General features: G+C 37.5%; 1 protein-coding gene across 2 annotated transcripts in view; it reads left to right on the top strand.

Moving 5' to 3' along the window:
- hrh1 (histamine receptor H1) overlaps positions 1-23,633 on the top strand; it is a 35,771-nt gene extending 12,138 nt beyond the window's left edge. For both annotated transcript variants that reach the window (XM_008105202.3, XM_008105203.3), the window contains exon 2: positions 18,983-23,633. In XM_008105202.3, coding sequence (XP_008103409.1) covers positions 19,073-20,524 — 1,452 coding nt within the window. In that variant the 5' untranslated portion in view covers positions 18,983-19,072 and the 3' untranslated portion in view covers positions 20,525-23,633. The remainder of the gene's footprint in view (positions 1-18,982) is intronic.
- The last annotated feature ends 1,880 nt before the right edge of the window (positions 23,634-25,513 follow it).

Genomic DNA, 25,513 nt, shown 5'->3' with positions numbered 1-25,513 from the left:
GGACCCTTGCTTCAAGATTCTCAAGTATCTTGTACCTGGTGGACTAAAACCTTGTTTCATTGACTTTGAACTTTGATTTGCTATTGCTTACATATATTCTTCAATAAACAAGGTGTTTTGCTTATCGTCTGAGGCTCCAGCATGGTTTTGAGGTGTCTCTGCAGCCTAAGGGTCCAACAATTGTCTTCTTAAAATAAAAGATGTGTTTCTTATACTTACAAGGCACATGGTAATTGTAGGACATTGTAGTGGTAAGGAACATCCACATACACAATACAGTAGAGTCTCACTTATCCAACATAAACGGGCCGGCAGATTGGATAAGCGAGACTCTACTGTACTAGTAATACATAGATATCCTATCGCTCATATTTCAGCCATTCAGGAAATTTGCAAATATCATACAAAGCATCTACATATATATATTTTCAGTACATTGGATTATTCAGCATAGCTATAATAATTGCTTCAGAGTGTTTCCAACTGTATTCTGAAAATTTCAGTTAGGGAAAAATTCCTCATAAATTATTTGGGTTAGCAGAATATAGCAGCTTTTAAAAGTTAAGTTTCCCAAGAGGGCTAACCATCCCTTAAGTATGGCACTTCAGCAGCTGTTATGTATATTACTGACATTTGTTTATCTGGTCCTCATCCAAATTTATCTCCAGAAATTTTATCTCTGTAAAGTGATCATTTTGCGAGGTTCAAAATGTCCAATCTGGCTTGCCATCACCCATATATGGCATTTGCTTTCTTGTAGAAAAGCTAAATTTGAAGAATTGGTATTGACTTCATTTGGGCTTGGTTGGTTTCTCTTATTTCTTGCCTTGTTTTGGATAGCTTGCCTTGTTTTGGAAGCAGAATTCAAATTTACATTTGAAATGTTTCTTATCTTTTGCACAGAAAAAAACTTTTCATTTCTTTTTTTCTAAGAAGCAGAGAACAAAATGACAAATTTTTGGAAAATGATAAAGCATTTCCAATGAGCATCAGTTCTCAGAAAGTTTTCAGAGTTCCATGTGAAAAGGATTACTTTGTTACATTAATAATATCAAATATCTTCCATTTTCTAATATAAACAAGAAGCTATGTTTCCATTTATGAATGAGAATCACCAGTTCATCACAACTTTCCAAAGGTTTGTTGGCTCTAAATTTGTATGGACTCTCTCTCTCTCTCTCTCTCTCTCTCTCTCTCTCTCTCTCTCTCTCTCTCTCTCTCTTTTTTGTGCTTGTACAGCTGAATAGGAAATTTGTAGCACTTCAAGTCTTGCTGGTCTGCACCTCACACCAACTCAAACATTCAATCAAAGGTGAAGTATGATAGGAGTTTATATCACAATACTCGAATTTTAATAGCAACATCATAGAGCAGGCATGGGCAAACTTTTTTTTGCCTTGTGGCTACATTGTGGGCCCGGCTGGGAGGGCTGGGCCAGAAGGGAGGCAGCTGGACACACGCCCGGGGGGGGGGGGGGGAGCCCAAGAGGGGGTGGAGCCAGGATGGCAGGGCAGGACCCGAGTCATCCTCAGGTTGTGCTCCCAGTATAAGGATGGGGCTGCTTGCTCCATCCTTATGCCAGAAGGAAGGTGGGACACATGGCAACTCCCCTGATCCTCCCCCGATCCTCCCTCCCACCATCCTCCTCCCCCAATCCTTGGCCTGTTCTCTTGGCATTATGCCAGGAAGAGACAGTGGCTGAGAGTGTTCTGGAGGGCTCTCAGCCACCATGTGCCTTCCTCAAGCCATCCCCCTTGCATAAGAATGGGGTTGCTCACACCGTCCTTATGCCAGGATGAGGGCGAGACACAAGGTGGCTAAGAGCACTCCAGAAGGCTCTCAGCTGCTACGTGCCTTCCTCATCATCTTTGTGGCATAAAGACATGGCGGGCTGGGAAAACAGGAGAAATGAGGAGGGTCTGAGGGCTTAGTTTCCCCATACCTGTCATAGAGACTGCTAATAGCAACCTCACAGAGATGGTTGTCATTTTTCAGACTGTGTTGAGTATTTGTGCCAGAGCACTTTTGCTTCAGAGTTAACAATTCAAAGTTCAACATCTTAGAGATCAATGGATAGAATAAAAATGTAGTCTAATTGTGCTATCAAGACAATAATGTGATAATAATAATAAACTTTATTTATACCCCACCCCCTCTCCCCGAAGGGATATGTTCATTGTTGCATGATTTGAACTGAAATGTGATTTCTTGTTGGATTGTCAAGTCAGCTTTGACTGACAAGAGTCTTATTTTTAAAAAGACCTCCAAAATCTCCATCCATAAACAGCCTTGTTCAAGTTTTGCATTATTTCTTCTTTTACCCAGTCAATCTGTCTGTAATGTGGGCTGCTATAAAGAAATATAATGATTGTCTTTGAAATGTCTATAAAGAATACTGTTTTTTCCAGGCAATAAAGCTGTTGAGTCCATTTCCCCTACAAAGATAGCATGTGTGTGATTTTGAGGGATAGTTCATCAGTCACACTATCTATAAATGAAATTAAAATGTTTTTCTCATATTCCAGGATCTGATCCCAGGTTGTCTGCTTTGAACTGGATTATATGAGTCTCTGCTGTCATATAACCTGCAATAAGCAGATAATCTGGGATCAGATCCTGGGATATAAAGACAGTGTAGAAGGGGCCTAAAATTGAAGAGTAATCAGTCTAGATCAGGATTTCTTAAACTACGGGTCCCAATCTCAAATGGTATCCCTTTAACTCAATGTTTTGGCTACAAACAATTTGGTAACAGTAACAGGTTTTTGAACGCCACCCATTTATACAAATTTGTTAGCAACAAGGTGCAACGTTTACAATGGAATCCACAAAAAAGGAAAATCAGCCTGTTTGCTGATTTATTATCAGTAAATGTTTGGGTTTTTAACCTATTTTATATACCTGGGGTCATGTAAAAATTTCTTGGGTGGAAAGGGATCACGAGTGAAAAAAAATTAAGAAGCCCTGGTCTAGATGATCAAACTGTTTTGACAAGAGACAGCTGATGCTGACCAGTGAGTTGTAGTTTTACAACAGCCTTCTTTGTCACTAAGACCTGTTATCTCACTAATCTACAAATCTCAGGGTTCCATAGCATTGAACCACAGCAGTTCAAGTGGTGTCAAACTGCATTAATTTGACAGAGGAAATGCACCCTTATATTGTAAGGGTGAATATGATAACACTGATGTATGAATAACATAACATTGGATCACATTACACATGTACTAGGATATAATTTTCATTGAATTTAGTGAAACTTGTTTCTAAATAAAATGTTTATAATCTAACTATTTGGGATCTTTTTTGAAAGATCTTTATCTTATTAAGAACATGTATTTGTCTTGATATTCTATCTTCCAGAGAAGAAAAACATGTACTTGCTTGAGTGTCATTAATTTTCTCCTTCTGCGCGGTCCAAGTAATTGGCAGTACCACAGGACTACATACACTCATTGCTTTTCCTGATCTGTCATTAATGTATGAATCAACCATCCCCACTGCTTAATCTGACCAAGCCTGACTTAATCTGACTTTCTACTCACCCATCTTCAAATATCTATGGTCATGCAAATGAAACTCTCTGCATAAAAACATAATAGTGAATCAGTATTCTCACCTGACCATGAGGTAAAACCAATTGGTTTTAGGTGTTAATCCACAAACTGATTTCACGCCTGCTGTTGTTCTTGCAGAGATCCTAGGAATTATTCATTCTGTTCTCAGTTTCAGTTCTTTTAAATAGCAACATATGTTGAAATTTTCTTTCTTTTTCACACACACACATTTTCAGTGCTTTTATAAAATAAATGTGATGGTAAAATCATGAAACTGTAATGAAGGACTTATTTATTGCTGAACTCTAATACAGGCTATAAAAATACATATTGTTTATATCATCATGAACATAATGAACAGCCAGGAACATAAAGATCTATTCATTTTAAAAAAGATATCAGCTAATTTTTAATTTTTTTAATACACATACATTTTAATACATGTTCCAGTCAACAGTTTAATTGTTTACAAAAATTACCAATGTATCATTAGCACACTGGATATCTTCTCAGAAGTCAATGAGCAGAGGACCTGCTGTTGCCCTACATCTGCTTTTAAAATTGGTTGAGGAATGGCTCTATTGTACTAGCTGTTAGCCCCAGCTTCTGCCAACCTAGCAGTTCAAAAACATGCAAATGTGAGTAAGTACCGCTCTGGTGCGAAAGTAACGGCGCTCCATGCAGTCATGCTGGCCATGTGACCTTGGAGGTGTCTACAGACAACGCTGGCTCTTTGGCTTAGAAATGGAGATAAGCACCAACCCCCAGAGTCGGACACGACTGGACTTAATGTCAGGGGAAAACCTTTACCTAACCTAGTATGAAGCCAAGCTTTCCATATTCTACTGTGAAGGTGTTTAAAGTGGTATGTAGGTTTTCCTCTGAATGAGCACAGACTACATTGTTGTCAGCACTGGACTACTATAACAGAAGTTGCTGGGAGCTTTCTTTTGGCATTCAGCCTGCTGAGGTTTAAAGAGCTTGCCATCTCTCCAATATGTGATTTCCACACCTTTGGGAAGCTTCCTGTCAACAGGGTGTAAAATTATAACCATGAAGTTGGAAAACAAGATTGGGGCAATGACGCAACCCTATTTGGCACCTGATTCCACCTTAAATGGAACACTTTGGGAGCCATTGTTGTCCAAAACTGTTGCCATCATGTCATCACAGAGGAGCTGCAGAAGGTTCACAAAGTAATCATGGCATCCGATTTTTAGGAGGATGATCCAGAGAGCATTAAATAAACTATGGCTAACAAATTATGACTAAGTGTGGTATACTTCCATATGAATGGAAATTCTAGAGAAGAACTAGGAAAATTCAGAAAGAAGGGCAACTGGTATATAAGAAGAGGAATTTCTGCTATGTTTTCTTCAAGTTGGAATGTGTAATTAAACTATGTGAGATTAAAGATGTTGGGGTTTTTTTGCATTTTTCTCTTATTTTTCAGTAGTGGCTTAAATGAATTCAAAGTCACTAAAAGCAACTCATGAATAAAAATGTACTGCTTTCTTAAGCATCATTCAGCAAAGTAAATTATGTGCTCAGATTACTCAGACAGTTAAGGATATGGGCAGTCAACCAGGCTATTGTTATTCATGTAGAAAGCTGCTGCTTCTTTTTTTCTTAATTTTTCATTGTTTTGTCTAACAAGAATAAGGAAACATTTCACTCGGGATGAACACTTAGAAAAATATTAGACTTCCAAATATTGCGGTTGTTTAAAATGGTGTTCTGCCAGTATCTTCACTTCTTTGAAAGCTTTTTGATTCATGACCAGCCAACTATTAGTAGAAAACTGTTTTTCCAATATCTGGATTCAAAAATTCAATCTTTCTTTTTTAAAAGCATTACACTAGTAGTCTAATGTCAAGCATGCATGACTTAAATTGCCATATCTGAAAACCATTTGAAAATTTCCTTTAATGGACAAAAGTTGTTGGAGTGACATCTGTTACACTTACTAGTATAGTTTTTATGATGAAGGTACTTATAACAGGATGTTCTCATATTTGTGTTCTTTTGTTATCTGAAGGTGGGCATGTTTCTTGTTGGAGCACAGTGTATCAGCACATACTATATAATAGAAATAGAAAGAAATTTATCTTCATCTTATGCAATTTTGTAGACCAGCAACATGGAGATTACTTTTCTGGGGCAACTTGCCCTTGCGGCCCAGCATGTTGATAGCATTTGTGAGAGCACTTCTTGAAGTGTGTGACAAGACTGGTAGATCATGGTGTGTTCTTTGACTTTGCTGGCATATTTCTTCCTCCCAGAGGTCTGCACAACTTTTGCAAATTTAAAGATGTAGGAAAACTAGCCAGTCAAGTGCAGCCTGCTGGGTTGATGGGTAGGAATCAGAGGAAACAATACAAAAGTTTGCTCCTGCCTATCTAGATTTCAGAGGTTCCCTCCTCAGTTATTTTTAGAGGTTCATTGTGGAAGGAGTATGGACCTCATCACATTGAGGTCCAAAGAACAGGCAATAGCAGGGGGATTCGCCAGGCAGCGTGGCAAATTTGGTGGGCAGCAGGGGAAACTATCACCTCATGTCCCACATTGTCCCCTTACCCATCCCACAGGGGGAAGCATCACTGCCAGGCTTCCATGCATGCTTTCCCCATTCTTGTCTATGAGAACATGGGAAGCCTCCCATGTTCTCTGAGCATCATCCTAGGACGCTGCCAAGATGCTGGAAGCACAGAGCCCCACCAGAAGTAGCCCTATGTCATCTGATGGGCTCTGGCAGGCACCACCCTCCCAACATCCTGGAAGCATCCTATAATTCTGAAAAATGTTAATGTGATGAGGTCCTAAGAAGAAACGAGCAAGCAGCAGTGTGGTTTTAAATTTTTTGTGGGGTTTTTTGTGGACTGTATGTTTTTATTTTATTACTAGCTCTGCCCGGCCACGCGTTGCTGTGGCGAAGTCTGGTGGTATGGGAAATAAAGTCTTGAGGAATTGGTGGTAGTTAAGGTCAAGGGTAAAGGTTTTCCCCTGACATTAAGCCCAGTCGTGTCTGACTCTGGAGGTTGGTGCTCATCTCCATTTCTAAGCCAAAGAGCCGGCGTTGTCCGTAGACTCCTCCAAAGTCATGTGGGATGACTACATGGAGCAGCGTTACCTTCCTGCCGGAGCAGTACCTATTGATGCACTCACATTTGCATGTTTTTGAACTTCTGGGTTGGCAGAAGCTGGGGCTAACAGTGGGGGCTCTCTCCGTTCCCCCAATTCAAACCTGTGGCCTTTCGGTCCAGAAGTTCAGCAGCTCAGTGCTTTAACACGCTGCGCCATCAGGGGATATTATTTCCTAGAGGTTGTGAATATACAATATTTCTGATTGGTTTTTTTTGTTTGTTGGAGGCAAGTATGAATGCTGCAATTAGGAAAAATGATTAGGATGTAATGGCCTTGCAGCTTTAAAGCCTGGCTGTTTCCTCCCTGAGTGAATTTTTTGTTGGGAGGTGTTAGCTGGCCCTGATTGTTTCCTGTCTGGAATTCCCTTGTTTTCAGAGTGGTGTTGTTTGCGATATTTTATGTGCTTCTACTGTCTGTGGCCCTGAGAAAACAGAGGATTTTCCAGACTTTGATGATGGGAATACTTTGTTGGGAGGTGTTAGCTGGCCCTGATTGTTTCCTGTCTGGAATTCCCTTGTTTTCAGAGTGGTGTTGTTTGCGATATTTTATGTGTTTCTACTGTCTGTGGCCCTGAGAAAACAGGATTTGCCAGACTTTGATGATGGGAATACTTTGTTGGGAGGTGTTAGCTGGCCCTGATTGTTTCCTGTGTGGAATTCCCCTGTTTATTTACTGTCCTGGTTTTGAGATTATATTGTTCTGCATTATTCTATCCCAGTAATTATTTCATATTAAAGAAGAATCTCACTTATCCAACATTTGCTTATACAATGTTCTGGATTATCCAACGCAGTCTGCCTTTTCATAATCAATGTTTTTGTAGTCAGTGTTTTAAATTCATTGTGATATTTTAGTGGTAAATTTGTAAATACAGTACAGTAGAGTCCCACTTATCCAACATAAACGGGCCGGCAGAACGTTGGATAAGCGAATATGTTGGATAATGAGGAATTAAGGATAACCCTATTAAACATCAAATTAAGTTATGATTTTACAAATTAAGCACCAAAACATGTTAGACAACAAATTTGTCAGAAAAAGTAGTTCAGTACACAGTAATGCTATATAGTAATTACTGTATTTATGAATTTAGCACCAAAATATCATGATATATTGAAAGCATTGACTACAAAAATGCGTTGGATAATCCAGAACGTTGGATAAGCGAGTGTTGGATAAGTGAGACTCTACTGTAAATACTACATAGCATTACTGCGCATGGAACTACTTTTTCTGTCAAATTTGTTGTATAATATGATGTTTTGGTGCTTAATTTGTATAACGATTACCTAATTTGATGTTTAATTGGCTTTTCCTGAATCCCTTCTTATTATCCAACATATTCACTTATCCTGCCGGCCTGTTTACGTTGGATAAGTGAGACTCTACTGTATATTGATAATCTTATATTCTCTGCTCAGAACTGGATTATATGAGGCTCCTTCTTTCACAGCTGTATAAAATGCACACTGAAGTGGATTATATGGTAGTGTGGAGTCAAGATAATCCAGTGCAAAGCAGATAATATAAGATTATAAATGGGTTATATAGCTGTGTGGAAGGGCCTTGAGTCTACACTGCCATATAATCCAGTGCAAATTAGATAATCTCTGGAAGAAGTCTAAGTGAGGCCTAAATCTCCCTGTCCCCTAACTGAAACCTGGCTGTCCCTTGGTTGCTAGGCAACCAAGTGGGCAGAGATTAGCCCTCTAAACTGGCAGCAATTGGATAAAAAAATTATTGCTCTCCCTCTAATTAGGACTTTATTTTTCTTTTCTTTTTGTTGTATCAACCTTGAGGCGTGGATGATGGGTTGTGTTGTCAAATTTTGAGGTTGGGGGGCCTGTACTTTTGTTGTTTTGTGAATTGCCGTGATGCCATCACTCTTTTATATATATAGATGTTTAATTTTGTTGTATGGTTTTCCTTTTGGCAGTTGAATGTTTTGCCTTATGTTGGAAACCACCCTGATTCCTCTTGGGAAGATAGAGCGGTAAATAAATAAAGATTATTATTATTATTATTATTATTATTATTATTATTATTATTATTGACACAAAGACATAGTATGACACAGAAAACAAGATATATATGCTGGATTTCGTATTACAAAATCACAAGTTGTACACTTCCCAAGTGTTTAGGACTGTGTGATGTATTTTTGGATGATGTGTGCAGATCCCAGTAAGGTGGCCTTTTGCAGTTGGGAGATCGTAATTTTGTCAATGTTTATTGTTTCCAAATGCCGGCAGAAATCTTTTGGCATGGCACCCAGTGTGCTGATTACCACTGGGACCACCTGTACTGGTTTTTGCCAGAGCCTTTGCAGTTCGATCTTGAGGTCCTGATAATGGCTGAGTTTTTCCTGTTGTTTTCATCAATTCTGCTGTCACCTGGTATGGTGACATCAATAATCCAAACTTTTTTCTTTTCCACAACCATGAAGTCTGGCGTGTTGTGTTCCAAAACTTTGTCAGTCTGGATTCAAAAGTCCCACAGTATTTTTGCATGTTCATTTTCCATTACCTTTGTAGGTTTATGATCCCACCAGTTCTTTACTGCTGGAAGGTGGTACTTGTGGCATAAGTTCCAATGAATCATTTGGGCCACATAGTTGTGCCTCTGTTTGTAGTCTGTCTGTGCAATTTTCTTACAGCAGCTGGGGGTATGATCAATAGTTTCATCAGCTTCCTTGCACAATCTGCATCATTATTCTTATTATTATTATTATTATTATTATTATTATTATTATTATTTAGTGACAAAGGGCAGCAGTGAAGAACACAGTAGCAGCAACTATATTGAAGACACTGATGTGTCATGGTTGCAATCTCTATAGGGAAACATCCAAGACATTTAGCAATGAGGAACAGTGTTGGCAATAGTGTAGCAACAATGGAGGACAGTGTAGCAAAAATGGAATGAGAAGAATTGAAAATAGTAGCAGCTAGTACTAACTTGCAGTTATTGTTAGCATGACCATACTCCTCATCAGACCATACTCCTCTTTGGGGCTAAAAAAAACAACTAATTATAATCTTCTTTTGAAAGGACAGATAGTATAATGGCTAAATAAGGTTCACCATCTCCACTGCTCCTCAAGAGTGATTCATTGGTATGCTCTGAGCCAAAAAGCACAAAAGTGCAGCAGACAAGATTTCTCGATGAACTGCCAGAATACACTAATGTGATAAAAATAAGAATAATGAAAATAAGAACTGTGCCACTGTGGGATATAATTACTAGCTAATTGTGAGAAAACAGTTTTCCAGCAGGCTTAGAAACATTAAATATATTATGGAGAAAATATCTGAGATATTATTATTCTCAGACTTCAAAAATAGAGTAGATTCTTGAGTATATAAAACATACCCTGCACGTCCAAAATATGGAGTCCCTATAAGGGCTGTGCAGGGTATAAACTTCATCACTTTTGGATGTACAGCTGTACATTGGAATGTGTTCCATGTTGGCTTGCTTAAGGCCCTTCTTAGGAGGTGGTAGTGGGCCAGTCAGCTTCGGAACAACGGTGCTGTGGCAGAAAAGAAGAGAGCTGTACAATGAGGATTGGCTAGGGATCCATTTATCATTTTTTAAAAGGTCATTAAAAGAATCTTCAATGGGTATTATGTTGATATTTTTCAATACTGTGACCCCCAAATGAGAAAGGGTGAAAGCAACTCTCTTTTATTAAGAAAGAAAAAAAGGGAGACAGGTTAGAAACAACATTGTACAATTGGCTGACAGATGTACAATCTCTAGGAATGCCATGCATTCAGTCTGTTCCAACTCTCTTCCAACTCTGTGATTCTATGAGCTGGCCAATCATTTCAGAAATGTGCTTAAGATGTGCACCTTTGTAAGCAACATGGCTGTCACTGAATATGATGAGGCCTTTGCAAAACAACATCACAAACTGTGATTACTCATTATGGCCCCCCACATAAAAGAACAAAGGAGGCATCAAGGTGTTGCTGGGGTGGGGCAGAATAGCCACTTGGTACTGCATTGAGGGCCCTTCCACATAGCACAAATGACACAGGAGAGAACAAGTTAAAAGGAGTGGTGACTAGATGATGTTACCGGTAAATCTACACTGAATTGGAGCAATGCAGTCAAAACACCGGATTAAAAAGTTCTCTTTTATCCTGTTTCTGGCTAGGATATGTACATTTTGCATGGCTGTCAATCCCTGCAGTCATGCAAAATGCGAGATTCCCTCCACACCCTGGAGACTGCAGGTCCATTTTAAAGAAGCCTGAAACAGCTGATCAGCTGTTCGGGCTGTCACGGAGACACGGGCGATTTCCAGCTGGCTTAAATGGAGCAGAAAGGCGAGCCATTGGAGCTCTCTGAAAATCTTTATTTTATAGTTTCTAAACTTAAACAGAGCATGAAAACACAATTGGGGAAAGAGAAATCCAAGGGAAGTTTTTAAAAAAATCTCTCCGTTATGCACTGATCCTCATATGCATAGGAATTTCTTCATATTTTATATTAAGGTATAGGCATATGCACATATGAGGATAAGTGCATAACAAAGTATTTTTGTAAAAAAACAAAAAAACAAACTTCCAGCGGATGTCCCCCGTCCACTCTCCATTTTATTCCGAGACAAAAAAGGGTGGTGAGGACGGCGGGGAAAGACAGCCCAGAACCAGCAGGTCTGTTTGTTTGTTTATCCCTCTTTGGAAATTTGCATTTTGGCACTGTCTGGAAGCACCCTGAGACTTTCATTGATTTTATCAAATTATATTGAGTCAATTGATTTTCACCATTTTTCACTGATTTTTTTAAAAAAATATTTCTCAGGATCCATAGCCAAGGTGTTATAGCACTTTAGCATTATAATATCATTAAGCATTAAGTCATTTTCTTTTATGCTGGCAATAGTCTTTCCCTCACATGATGTCTATTGAATCTTGCTCCTAGAAAGAATAACTTAGTATTGGCCATTTTAGCTAGTTCTAGTATAATACAAAGAGATAGTATTGTCAGGTCAATATCATGGCCTTGAAAGTGTGAATGAAAAGTCCTTGTTATTATTGCAAGTTCTCTGGAAATACATAATATAGAATACATTGTGTAGAATACATCCTATATGTAAAAGTGGTTTGTAAATGAGCCAAACCTGGAACTTTCTTGTCCAGACAGTCTCTGTGACAATGATGGAATAAAAGTTTGAAGAATATAGATGCTAAGGAGAGGAAGTGGAAACAACATTCAGACCTACTAATCAGAAGATAAGTGGATAAATACCGGATATCAAAGATGAATAGCATTTATCTTTCATTGCTCACAATGAAGAAGATTAGATGAGACAGCATCTTGAAAGAAAAAACGGAGGGAAGCAAGTAGGTTCAAAAGCGGCTTGACTAAAAAGTACAGGGATCTTTTTGCAAATGTATATCATTAATTTTAAGCATTTTAGCAAGTGAATTTTTGTGTAACATGTCAACCTGCCCATTAACAGATGCAGATAGATAGATAAATAGCTGGATGGCCATCTGTCAGAGGTACTTTGATTGTGTCTTTCCTGCATGGAAGGGGGTTGGACTAGGTGGCCCATGCAGTCTCATTCATCTCTATGGCTCTATGATCTGCTTTAGGAGTTTAAAAAAGAAATTACTATTTTTTTTAGTAAGGGATAAATGCTTCAAAAATCATATATTCCTGGATCTTGTGCCTTGTTATTAATTTTTACCTCAGCTGATTTATAAAATGCAAATGGATTCAGTTGGCTCTCCATATCCATGGATTCTGTGTCCACAGATTCAATCAACCATGGCTCAAAACTATTTGGGAAAATATAATAAAATGATTTTATCTTGCCACTATATATAAAGAAAATTGAGCAGAGATATTGCCCTTCTTTTAATTCACTCCCCATTCAAACCTCCAAGTGAAGCTCATACCTTACAAATGTATGTGGGTTATGTGCACTTGGGGTGGTGTGAATAAATGGGGATGGTGAAAGGATAGTAGAAGAGATTTTGGGGGATGGTGGTACATATAGGAGGTTGCATTAGTCTCCCACTTCACTGGATAGATGGAAGAATGTTTGGCACACAGAAGATTTTAATGAGAGAGTGCAATTTTTAATCTGTTACAGTGGAGAAATATGGATATCAAGGAGTGGGCAGCAAACGAAGGGAATATGGGAGGCATACCTTGCCATGCCCTTTCTTACAATCTCATCATATAAATTTCTAAAAATTATATACGTTACAGAATCTTGGGATTTAGACCATATTCTCCCAGACTGATAGTCTTTGCAAATGTTTCTTTATCTTTTTCATAATATGCTTTTATAAAACTGCATAAAGTTTCAAAGTGGAGCAATTATGAATAACCTACTTGAGAAAATATTGTATTTTATCCTATTACTGTTCTGTGAAAGGTTAAAATTATTTTTTAATTTGAAACCAAAATAGGTCTTGACAGGCAGTGAGAGCAGACAATAGAATTTATCCTGGATGTAGGAATAATACTTTAACAATCCGAAAATGAGTTCTGTGGCACTGTGGTTAATATACGATATTAACAAAGCTGATATTTGAGGTGAGTCTCACTGATAGTGTATTTTAATGAACAGAATACAAAATGATGTAGAAAAGTATTCTACAGGCAGATCATGATGGAGAAGGAAAGGGGAAATGATAATTGAATGTATCTAAATTTGAAAAATTATAGATAACATGTTAATTTGTCTTGAGAAAAATGAAGGAATCACGTTTTTGCACAACTGTTGCTTTCAATGACTTAATTATGACTGCTCTTTTCCATGCTTTGGTAGATCACTGTAGCTATTTAAAATATCTGATAAAGTTGGATTACATACAAAAGTTATTTCCTTTTTTCCATATTAACTGTTTTCTTTTTTTTAACAAATTAATTTTATTAATATAAGAGTTTACCATAACATTCAAACAACAGCACACAACGTATTACAGACCATACACACACACGAAACCCATATCCCACACAAAATAAAACCTCTTCCCCACACCTGTGCACCCTTCCCCATGACTTCCATCACTGAAGCACTATGAAGCCTTTAAGCCAATTTATCTATCCTTGTTCATAGTATAATCCTAAATTCCTAATGGTGCTCCTCTATGTTACTGACTCTCCACTCAGTTATTTCCTGACTTTTTCTTTTTTCAATATATCCTTCAGGCATGAGGAAAAATGCCTTTTTGTTTTTGCAGGATTTTGTAATGGTTGAACACTTCTGCTGTCCATTTTATATCAGAAAATGGCTTTCTCTTTGGGCAAAATATTATAGCTCTTTTACAGGCTTATATGTCTGAGCTGCTTTTGATATTGATCTTGTTGGGTTTTATTTGTGTTTTATCAATGCTAAACAATTTGAGACCAATTTGTCATAGGGTAACTATGAACTTGGACAGATAAAGAAATGTGGTTATGTAGTTCCTTGGAAAGAAAGTATTTCCTAATCATTTTTAGTTTGCTGGAATGTTCTGTGCATATATTTATACTAACTGTGCCCGGCCATGCGTTGCTGTGGCAAAGTATGGTGGTATGGGAAATAAAGTATTGAGGAATTGGTGGTAGTTAAGGTAAAGGGCAAAGGTTTTCCCCTGACATTAAGTCCAGTCGTGTCTGACTCTGGGGGTTGGTGCTTATCTCCATTTCTAAGCTGAAGCGATGGCGTTGTCCGTAGACTCCTCCAAGGTCATGTGGCATGACTGCATGGAGCGCCATTACCTTCCTGCCGGAGCAGTACCTATTCATCTACTCACATTTGCATGTTTTCGAACTTCTGGGTTGGCAGAAGCTGGGGTAACAGTGGGGGCTCACTCCGCTCCCCCAGTTCGAACCTGCGACCTTTTGGTCCACAAGTTCAGTAGCTCAGCATTTTAACACGCTGCGCCATCAGGGGATATTATTTCCTAAAGCTTGTGAATATACAATAGTTCTGATTGTTGTTTTTTTTGTCTGTTGGAGGCAAGTATGAAAGCTTCAATTAGCCAAAATGATTAGCATGTAATGGTCTTGCAGCGTTAAAGCCTGGCTGCTTCCTCCCTGAGGGAATTTTTTGTTGGGAAGTGTTAGCTTGCCCTGATTGTTTCCTGTCTGGAATTCCCTTGTTTTCAGAGTGTTGTTTTTTGCAATATTTTGTGTGCTTCTACTGTTTGTATAGATGAAGAAGTACCCATATGCAGTGCTTGAGCGCACACATTTTTTTTTAAAAAAAAGGCTGTGGCCCTCAGAAAACAGAGGATTTGCCAGACTTTGGTGATAGGAATACTTTGTTGGGAGGTGTTAGCTGGCTCTGACTGTTTCCTGTCTGGAATTCCTATGTTTTCAGTGTTGTTCTTTATTTAGTGTTTTGATTTTAGAGGTTGTATTGTTCTGTTTTATTATACCACAGTAATTTTTATATATTCTGATTTTAGTGTTTTTGAATACTTGGAGCCAGATTGTGTTCATTTTTACGATTTACAGCAACACAATGATGATGATGATGATGATGATGATAGTAATAATAATTACTTTGGTTGGGAGGTGTTAGCTGGCCCTGATTGTTTCCTTTCTGGAATTCCCAATTTCCCTGCTTTCAGAGTGCTGCTCTTTATTTACTGTCCTGGTTTTAGAGATTATATTATTCTGTATTATTCTACCACAGTCATTATTTCATATTACAGTAGAATCTCACTTATCTCACATTTGCTTATCCAATATTCTGGATTATCCAATGCAATCTGCCTTTTAGTAGTCAGTGTTTTTGTTGTCAATGTTTTAAATTCATTGTGATATTTTGGTGCTAAATTTGTAAATACAGTAATTAGTACATAGCATTACTGCACATTGAACTACTTTTTCTGTCAAATTTGTTGTGTAATATGATGTTTTGGTGTTTAATTTGTAAAATCATTACCTAATTTGATGTTTAATAGGCTTTTTCTGAATCCCTTCTTATTATCCAACATATTCACTTATCCAATGTTCTGCTGGGGTGTTTATATTGAATAAGTGAGACTCTACTGTATATTTATAATCTTATATTATCTGCTTAGAACTGGATTATATGAGGCCCCTTCTACTCAGCTGTATAAAATGCACACTGAAGTAGATTATATGGCAGTGTGGACTCAAGATAATCCAGTTCAAAGCAGATAATATAAGATTATAAATGGGTTATATAGCTATGTGGAAGGGCCTTGAGTCTACACTGCCATATAATCCAGTTCAAATCAGATAATCTGTATTTTATAGGCAGTGTGGAAGAGGCCTAAGTGAGGCCTAACTCTGCCTTACCTCTGGGCTGAGTGGGTTGCTAGGAGACCGAGTGGGCGGAGCTTAGCCTTCTAACTGGCAGCAGACCAAGTGGGTGGAGCTTAGCCTTCTAACTGGCAGCAATTGGATAAAAACAATTATTCCTCTCCTTCTAATTAGGGCTTTATTTTTCTTTTCTTTTTGTTGTTGGAACCTAGGGGCAAGGACGGCGGGTTGTGTCGCCAAGTTTCGAGGTTCTGGGGCATTTTGTTTTGTTGTTTACTTCTAGGCCCAAATTCCATTACACTTTTATATATATAGACTATAGATTGCAAAAATATGAGAGGCACAAGTAACTATGGCATGAAGTTTATAAGGTGCCTTTGTTTATAATATAAATGCCTATTTTCAGTGTGTCTTTTTCCTGCAATGAGATCTGTTTTATTTTAGTTATAAATTTAGCAATGATATATTTGCTGAGATATAAATCAAGTCTTCTGAGCCAGACTGCAAAATTGCAAAGAATTCAATCTTGAATGCTAATACCAGATTTCTTTAGATAAACTGCATAAGAACTTAGATGGAGACATGTATATTCATTATGCTAGAAAATGATCCAATTAATGTCAAAGCGTATATTCAACAAATACCAATTGGAACAAATGTGCTATGGGACCTTACTGATTTACATCAGCCACTTTGCAGTAACTTTCCACTAGTTTAATAAAAGCAGCTGCCCAGGTCTTTTTGCCCAGGGTAGATGGGATGACTTATGGAGCTGGTTGCTGTTTTTGGGAAGATATGTGCTATTAAATTTAATTCAGACATTTTTAAACAAGCTGGCACTGCATGGAGTAATTCTCTAACCCTTATCTCCATCACAGTGTTAGTAGCTGCAGAATTAAGGATCTTCCAAAATACTGTAATGCCCAGAGCTATAAAACACTTGTTTTCAGTACTGTTTTGAAAATAAAAAATTGAAACCAATAGAATTTCAGTGTCCTAAAAATTCTCTGATTTGTGTCTTTTAAAATGAGTCAGAAGTAGTTGAAACCTGGGTACGCTATTTACCACTCCATCAAAACATAAAATGGACCTGAGAGGGATTGTGGATAGAATGGAGAGCACACCTAATGCTTTCTATGGTGGGATAGGCCACCATATCAATCAGGTGTCTTTGTGTTTTTGGATGTATTTCATACATCTACAGTATTTAGGGCAGGAAATCGAAGTCTAATAACAATTATAGACTATTCAAAAACTGTGGAGGAGGTTTGTATGTACAACTTCTGGAATGATTAAGAAATTGATCATTGGCATAGAATGAAAGTGCATGATATAATTAGTGCCTGGACAAGAAACTGAATGTTTTATATACTGTCTTGAGTTCAATAAAGAAACAGAAAACATAAAAGTAAAGAGGTAGCATTTTGTATTTCTGAAAGTAGCATTAATACTTCTCTGGAGAAATTTACTTCAATATATGATCAAGAACACTGAAATGCATAATTTAAATACAGTATTGCACTCATATAATCGTTTATGTATTACACATATGTGTGAAAGTGACTTTGAAAATGCTGATCTTAACTTCAAAAACACCATAGTGAAAAACTAAGTAAAAAGTGCAGGCATTGTTGAATTGCCAATACTTTTGATCCCTTTGTCTCTTGGTTTTCTCAAAAAGATTCAAAGCATGAATGATGAGCAGCTCTCTCTTTCAAGAGTATGCTAAATACATTTATTTATTTATTATGCTTATTTATATCCCACGGAGACTTAAAGTGGCTCACAACTAAAAGCAGTTGTCTCGGCAATCGTAAGCACATCAAAGCAATCATGTATTTACCTGCTATGCAGGAGCTTATTTGATTTATTACAAAAACGTATAGTGTGGGTACCAGAAACAGGTAGGTTGTAGCAGGTTATGCATACATCATTCTGACAACTTTTGTTTTCATGGGTATTCATTCCTCATTACTTTCTCATTCCTTTCCGAGCACTGCTAGCAATTTTGTGGTGTTGCAAATTAGTTAAATTAGCCTCTCCACATAAAGCAGTACTTAAATTTCCTACTTGACAGATGCAACTCTCTTTTGAGCTGCTTAGGTCAACAGTGAGCTAGGCTATTAATGGTCGGGGGCTTAACTCAACCAGGGCTTTGATCACATGACCTCTCGGTCAATAGTGATTTATTGCAGCTGGCTACTAACCAGCTGCGTCACAACCCAACCTTGGAGAGTCATTCAAAAGGAGGAAAATATAGTTGGACCAAACCCTGAAAGGAATGCTCTTCACAAGCAGCTCTTCACAAGCAACACCTGAAAACATAGGATAAAAAGTTCTCAGATTTGTAGTCCAGATGGAGAAACTCAGGATGCTTTGGAGTATTTGGCTTCATTGACTCTGGACTGTATCTTGGTTTCTGTATTTGGATCTTGACTTCGACCTTGGACTCTTATCTTTGACCTGAGTGGCTATGTTGGATGTGGAACTCATTTGGCATAACTACAGTACTTGGACTAGAAAATTTGGACTTTGCATTCCTTTCAGGGTGTTGTCCATAGACTTAGCTCTTGGCTGTTTTATATGTTATATCTGAGATTTTTGTTTGAATACTGTGTTATTAGTTTAAACTGGATTGGATGAAACATGAGAAGTAACTGTTTTGGGGAAAAGGTGAGATATTAATAGAGGGGGAAGAAACAGTAGCTAATGTCCAATCTCCCTTTCACTGACATAAAACACACATTCGTGCATTCATTTTCTATCTAGTTAAATCTAAAACACAATTGTTGCTTTACAGTTTATGTATTTTGGCTATAAATATGTGTTTCTTAACAGCTATTCTTTTTGAAAGTTGGAAAACGAAACCTGCTGTAATAGTAAGAATTCCAGCTGAACATGACTATTCTTGTAAAGATTTTCCAGAAATAGCTACATGAATAATGGAAAGTGCTTTTATTACACTTCTGAGGTAAATAATATTGTTTGGTTTTTTTATTGTATTACTGAAAAATATTTCTTTTCATTTACAGGTTCACTAAGATAAAGACAAAGAAACCAACAGACAACCAGACCTGAAATGTCCGTAGTTCGACTCTTCTTCTTCTGTCTTTAGGCAAAAGATGTGTGTGAATGAGAGAGAGACAGACAAGAATTCCACACAGGTTCAATCTGTTCTAGGACTGGTCTTGGGCGGAATCTCATTGACTACAGTTGTCATGAATATTTTGGTCCTGTATGCAGTGAAAACTGAAAAGAAATTGCAGACAGTTGGCAATCTTTATATTGTGAGTCTTGCGTGTGCAGATGTTATAGTTGGTGCAGCTGTCATGCCACTGAACATTGTGTACCTGTTGAAGGATAAGTGGGTACTGGCAAGGGAAGCTTGCCTGTTTTGGCTGTCAATGGATTATGTGGCCAGTACAGCCTCCATATTTAGTCTCTTTGTCCTCTGCATCGATCGCTACCATTCTGTCCAACAGCCATTACAATACCTCAAGTACAGGACCAAGACTAGAGCCTCTGTCATGATCTCCATTGCTTGGCTTCTCTCTTTCATGTGGGTTATCCCAATTCTTGGTTGGCACAAATTTACACATGACAACAGCACAATCAGTAGGACCAATAATGAAACGATATGTGAAACAGATTTTTGCAAAGTCACATGGTTTAAAGTCCTGACAGCCATGATAAATTTTTATGTCCCATCAGCGCTGATGTTGTGGTTCTATGCAAAAATATACACAACTGTGCGGAGGCATTGTCAGCAGCGAGAGTTCGTCAATGGGTTGTTTCGATCTGCATCAGACAGAACAGTTGTACACAATGGAAAACTGCAAGAAATACAACAGACCTATCCCCAAAGTCTAAATAAAGAGGTAGACTGTGTTATGAAAGGAAATAATCCAAATAAAAGGATGGAAGATCAGTATCCACTGAGTAAATTTATTAAAATTCCAAATGGTTTTCAAAGAGGAGGTGACCAGGAAGTAGGAGTAGTGAAACTCAGCTGTTTTCCTCAAACCATAGCACAGGATGACATGAGCATAGGTAGGACAGATAGCAAGTATGCATATGTCAATGACCACATTCAAAACACAGAGTCCCATTGCCCCCAAGATTATGAGTTCAGCAAAGTATCTGAGGAGCTCACTTTTGCAGACAGATATTCCTCTCGAAAGAACTCTAATTCCACTCAAGAGCAAGATTGTTCCTTGGGGAATTGCTTTTCCCAGCATACAAATAAAAAAGACAGTACAAGTCTCCAGTATTTGAAGAAGCCATGGAGAAGGCTGCGCACTCATTCCATTAGCAGCCAAGGGCTGCATGGAAACAAAGAGAGGAAGGCAGCCAAACAACTAGGTGTAATAATGGTAACTTTTATGCTGTGTTGGTTTCCGTATTTTGTGTTATTCTTGGTTATGGCCTATTGTGGAAACTGTTACAATCGCACAGTTCACATGTTTACCATTTGGCTTGGATACTTGAATTCGACATTAAATCCCATTATATATCCTCTCTGCAATGAGAACTTCAAAAAAGCTTTCAAAAAGATTTTTCATATTAAATTCTAATTTGTCTTGGAGAATATTTACCGAGGGGAGGTGATAAGCAGCATTTTTATATGAAAAAGTAAAACTTGACTTTCAAGGATTGTAGAGGAAAAGTACAATTGGAACGGATGATTTCTGAAGACAGTAAGTGCAAAATTGAAAAGTAAGAAGGAAGCACTTTCTTTCTCAATCGTGACACCCCCCCCCCCCAAATACACAAGAATTGATACCAAGGCCCAAATCTAATGCTATGTTGGGAGCAGTGTTGAGATTTTTGTCCCTTTTTCCTTGCAGCTGTTGGAGCTGCATAAGTATTCATTCTGGGAGAATTGCAGCCCTCTGAAATAGGTTTGTGTCCTGCTGAGAAACCACAACTAAGTGAAGTGATTGCAAACACCACTTCACACATAAGCAAAAGTCCTGCATTGATAACCTTGTAATACTGAATTTATTTATAAACTTTCAAACTCAGCACATGTGAAAACATGCTATAAGATCCTGCATCCTTTAGACCTCCAAACTGGAGAACATTAGAAGTTCAATTGTGTTTACTTTGCAGGCCAGAACTCAGTTCTGTCTGTTTCAGCCTGCCTCTACAATAGGTATATCCCAATCTTTTCTCAGATTCAATCCATTCAAAATTGATTCTGGTATTTCCTGTCTATGCTGAAATTACCCAGGAATTTTGATTATTAACCAATAATCTGTCTGATAAAAGGTATGACCAAGGCTAGCTAGTAGGTATGGCACGCATTCATAGCAATGTGCTTGGTTTGAATTGGAGCTGATTATTATTTTGTTTTTTAAAGAAAATTTGTATAAAAAAACACAGATTCTGACTCACGTAAACATACGTAAATCTAATTGTTTTTTGAAAGGGCACATTCCAGACATCTGACTAAACTTACAAAGGAATGCACAATAGGTTTTCTCCACCTCGGGATATGTTTCATGAGATACAATGAAACTGGACAGAAAACACAAGGCCAACTCTTTCCTCTTGTCTCAGACACCGTGGTCTGAGTATTTTGCAAAACACAAGCATAAGTTTTAGTGGGGTCCTGCTGTCGATGATCCTGCTTTGGCCATATGTGCCTGCCAGCCACTAGCAAGGTAAGCAGTGGCTGCCTCTGCCATTCTCTTGCTGTTAGGGGCTTTCGACAGAACAGGAATTTTTGAATGTCAAATCCATCTGTTTATTTTTCTCATCTAAACCCTCACATTTGATCTTACTATCCTTTGAAATGCATAAGTAGACCATGAAATCCTAATAATTCCTTATGGGTCCTTGGTTATGTAAAGACTTCCCATTCTAAGTCTTGTCTGTCTTCTGATCCCTCTCTAACCTACAGCCATGCTTTGCTCCTTCATCGAAAGTTGGGGAGTTAAGAATGAAGATTTTATCTAATTGTTTCATTAATCAGCTAGAATGTAATATGCATATGTACAGTATATAAAAAATCATTTGTAAACTTTTAAGTTTGTAACCTACAACTCCCTGACTTGTTTGTTTAGGGAGTCACAAGAGAACTCAGGAAAGCAATACAGAGAAATTGAGGCATATTTTGCTACTTTGTTAAACAAAGGTAATTCCTAACAGTTTTAATTTTCATACTTTTCCCAAAAAGAGCAAACATCCTGGGAAACACTATTTCCAAATAGCCCCTAAGATCTCTTGCTCAGTATGTCTGAATAAAGAGAAAGGAGAGCAAGAAGCATGCCTTGCCAACTCCCTCCAGCATCTTAAAGAAGCTTAGCGTTACTTGACTATCAAGAAAAGTGCTGCATCCTTGGATACATTTTGGAAACTTTCAAGTGGTTTCTATGAGGTTCAAATTATTTTTGTTTAGTTTTGTAAATGACTTACTGGCCTGGTTATCATCTCACGTGTATACTGTTAATTGTGGATAAATTATTTGCTGGAAAAAAAATGGAGCTGTTCTTTTTTTTTTGTGAACATGTTCCTATTTTTCCATGTTATTTCAACCTTTGGTAAAACCATTTCTGTTGAAGAAGCAATGCCCAGAAACATGTCAACTGTGGTATACCTGTCCTCAGAACATCATTTCTGAATGAAAGGGAGGGTTGTTCTTGCTTTTAAAATCTATTTTAAGTGTGATCAGTTTTACTGAAGTGTTGTTACTAATTTTAAAAATGTATTTTCAGAAATTTTGAACATTTCTAGAAACTACATAGATTTACATACCTGATGTACTGCTGAAATATGTTTAGGTTTTGTAATGATATTAAATGTACTAATGAGGAAAAAGTTTCATTCATTTTTTTTTTGGCTACAGAGGTATTCCCACAACCACATTTAAACTCCCTAAACCAAGTGAAGATGGAGATATAAAGATGAAGATGCCTTTGGAAATACCTGTTAATGCATAGTTATATAAAACCATTGAAAATATCTTAAGTTATTAAAAAACTATGTAAGTGATTTGTTTGCATTACAACAATCTAACATTAATTTTCCTCCACCAACTAATAGATGATATTACTCAATTAGGCTTCCCTTGTGCTTTTTATCTAGTACACAAACATACAGTCTATCTTGCTGAGCTATCTCTTCATCTACACTTCATCTTCAGACTCTTGTCTACTGATTTTAATATCAAGTCATCTCCCCCTTCCCCTGCTTTTATAACATGTTATTTGAAGAAGAGACCCAGAAATTCTAGAAACACATCCTAATGCATTTTCTATTTTCCCCCTCATGAATCAATATGACTCATTTTGTTTTAGAGGATCCGAGAAAAGCAAGGAAGGAAGGATATATACGGATAATGTGTTAGTAGTAGGTTAAATAATCATTGTGAGGAATCGGAGAAATATCCAGAAACCATATATCAGGAACTTGTATAATAATGTATATGGAATGGAATGGAATGGAATGTACATTAGGTTTTCATACAGCTGGCTAATGACTATGACTAATTAACCCACTTTTGGGAAGAATGGAGAAATTTATTTAACTGGAATGATAATGAGGAAATATGGAATATTGTAAAAATGTTTGTTTGCGTGATTTGTCTTTTGTACAGTTGACATATAAATGTGAGATTGTATATACATAGACCACTGTTTTACTGTTGCACTTAATAAAAAGAAATTATAAGAGTAATTACATCATGGTTTTGAACTACAGTTTAGTGGTTTCTCTCCACCATTCTGAATGTGCAAGTTGCTGAAATGCATCATTCCTGATACTGCAATGTTCTCACATCTTTGGTTATGCTGGAGATACTAGTGCCGATAAATGACACGAGGTATACATCCTCTAATAGTTCACAGATGAAAACTGGAACATGTGTAGCCATGTGTGACACATAAAACATATGTGTCTAAGCAGTATCAGATTGCAGTCAAGATGACAAACATTATTAATAAAAAAGAACTCACAACTTGGAAAGGCTGCAACTCTTTGCTTTTGCCTGAGCCTACTGAAAAGGACAAGATACTTCTCCTCCCTCCATCACTGAATTGAGTGCAAACTACTTTTGAATGTTTGAGTTGCATTGCATATGAATTAAATAAATAGACATAATAAACTTTGAACTCAACGATAGAAGAGAAACTGTTTAAGAGCAGCTGAAAATTGGGATAATTGAGGTCTAACCAGGACAGTAGAAGTATATCTGGGATGACACAGGAAAGGTCAGACTACAATTTTTTTGTCCATGTCCAGCTTGAACAGATGCACTAAGATTTCGGAGTAAAGTAAGTTCAAGGAGCTAACTAGCTTCAAATCTGAACGCTACTTAAAGCATCAATTGTAAAGGAACAGGAAAAAAGTGTTTGCCAACCTTTTTTTCAAGAATATTTAATTTGAGCATAGCTGTTTTTCAGATAAATTTGGTTCCATCTTAGTGCTGTCGAAGTGATTTCAATGTGTTGATTATATTATAAGTATTATATTGAAAGCAATAAGACAGGTGTAGAGCTGCTTTAATTTGAGCATCTTCTTTGGAAAATAGTAAAAAGCTTATAAATGTTGAAAACCTGTAAGGTTGTACATTTTTTTTAGTGTCAGGAGCGACTTGAGAAACTGCAAGTCGCTTCTGGTGTGAGAGAATTGGCTGTCTGCAAGAACGTTGCCCAGAGGACGCCCAGATGTTTAATGTGTTTACCATCCTTTGTGGAAGGCCTCTCTCATGTCCCCGCATGGGAGCTGGAACTGACAGAGGGAGCTCATCTGCACTCTCCCCGGATTCGAACTGGCAACCTTTAGGTCAGCAACCCAACCTTCAAGTTAGCAGTCCTGCTGGCACAAGAATTTAACTCATTGTGCCACCGGGGATATGAATAGCTTAAAGAATGAGGTAAAAAATGGGGAAATGACAAAAATGTTTGGTGGGCAATTAGAAAATAAGTAAAAGTAAGTTAGGAAATAGGTAAAGGAATATAGAGGAAAATCTCTTTTAAAATTGGATCAATTTTTTAATATAGAAAAAGCACTAAGAGAAATAATACAACCAAAAATTACTCCTTGCTTTTAAGACAGAAAAAGAGAGATTGTTTGTCTTATCATCGGCTTTTGCCATTTAATAGTCACTATGTGGAGGAACATGACTTGGAAGGAATTTTTGCAATTCTCCAAAGCTGTAATGATACACATGTATGTTGTTTATTTAGAGGAATACAATTATTTGATTGAAATTAAAAGTGTGAAGCATGACATGGGAACAAAATCAGCACTCAGCATATAAGGGAGAAAAGAGCATAGACACTGAGTTTTGATAGAAAATTGTTTTCAATTGAGTTAATGGGCTGTCAAAATACAGAGCGTGTGCAGAATAACTTGCAGCTTATTAACCTGAGTAAAGATAAGGAGAAACAGGACAATCTAACAAATGAAGATAAAGGTTGTCAACTATCAGGGTTTTTTTTGCAGAATTTAATTTTGATACAGATGTTAGAACACGAGAAGAAAAAGAAATAATGACAGGATGTGAGCGTAGTGTACCCCTTTCTTCTACTGATGCCCTTAAGGAAATGACAGATACT

Source organism: Anolis carolinensis, chromosome 2 (assembly GCF_035594765.1).
Source record: "Anolis carolinensis isolate JA03-04 chromosome 2, rAnoCar3.1.pri, whole genome shotgun sequence".
Taxonomy (NCBI): domain Eukaryota; kingdom Metazoa; phylum Chordata; class Lepidosauria; order Squamata; family Dactyloidae; genus Anolis; species Anolis carolinensis.
Note: the sequence above shows the minus strand (reverse complement) of the source record. Positions and strands in the feature narration are given on the sequence as shown.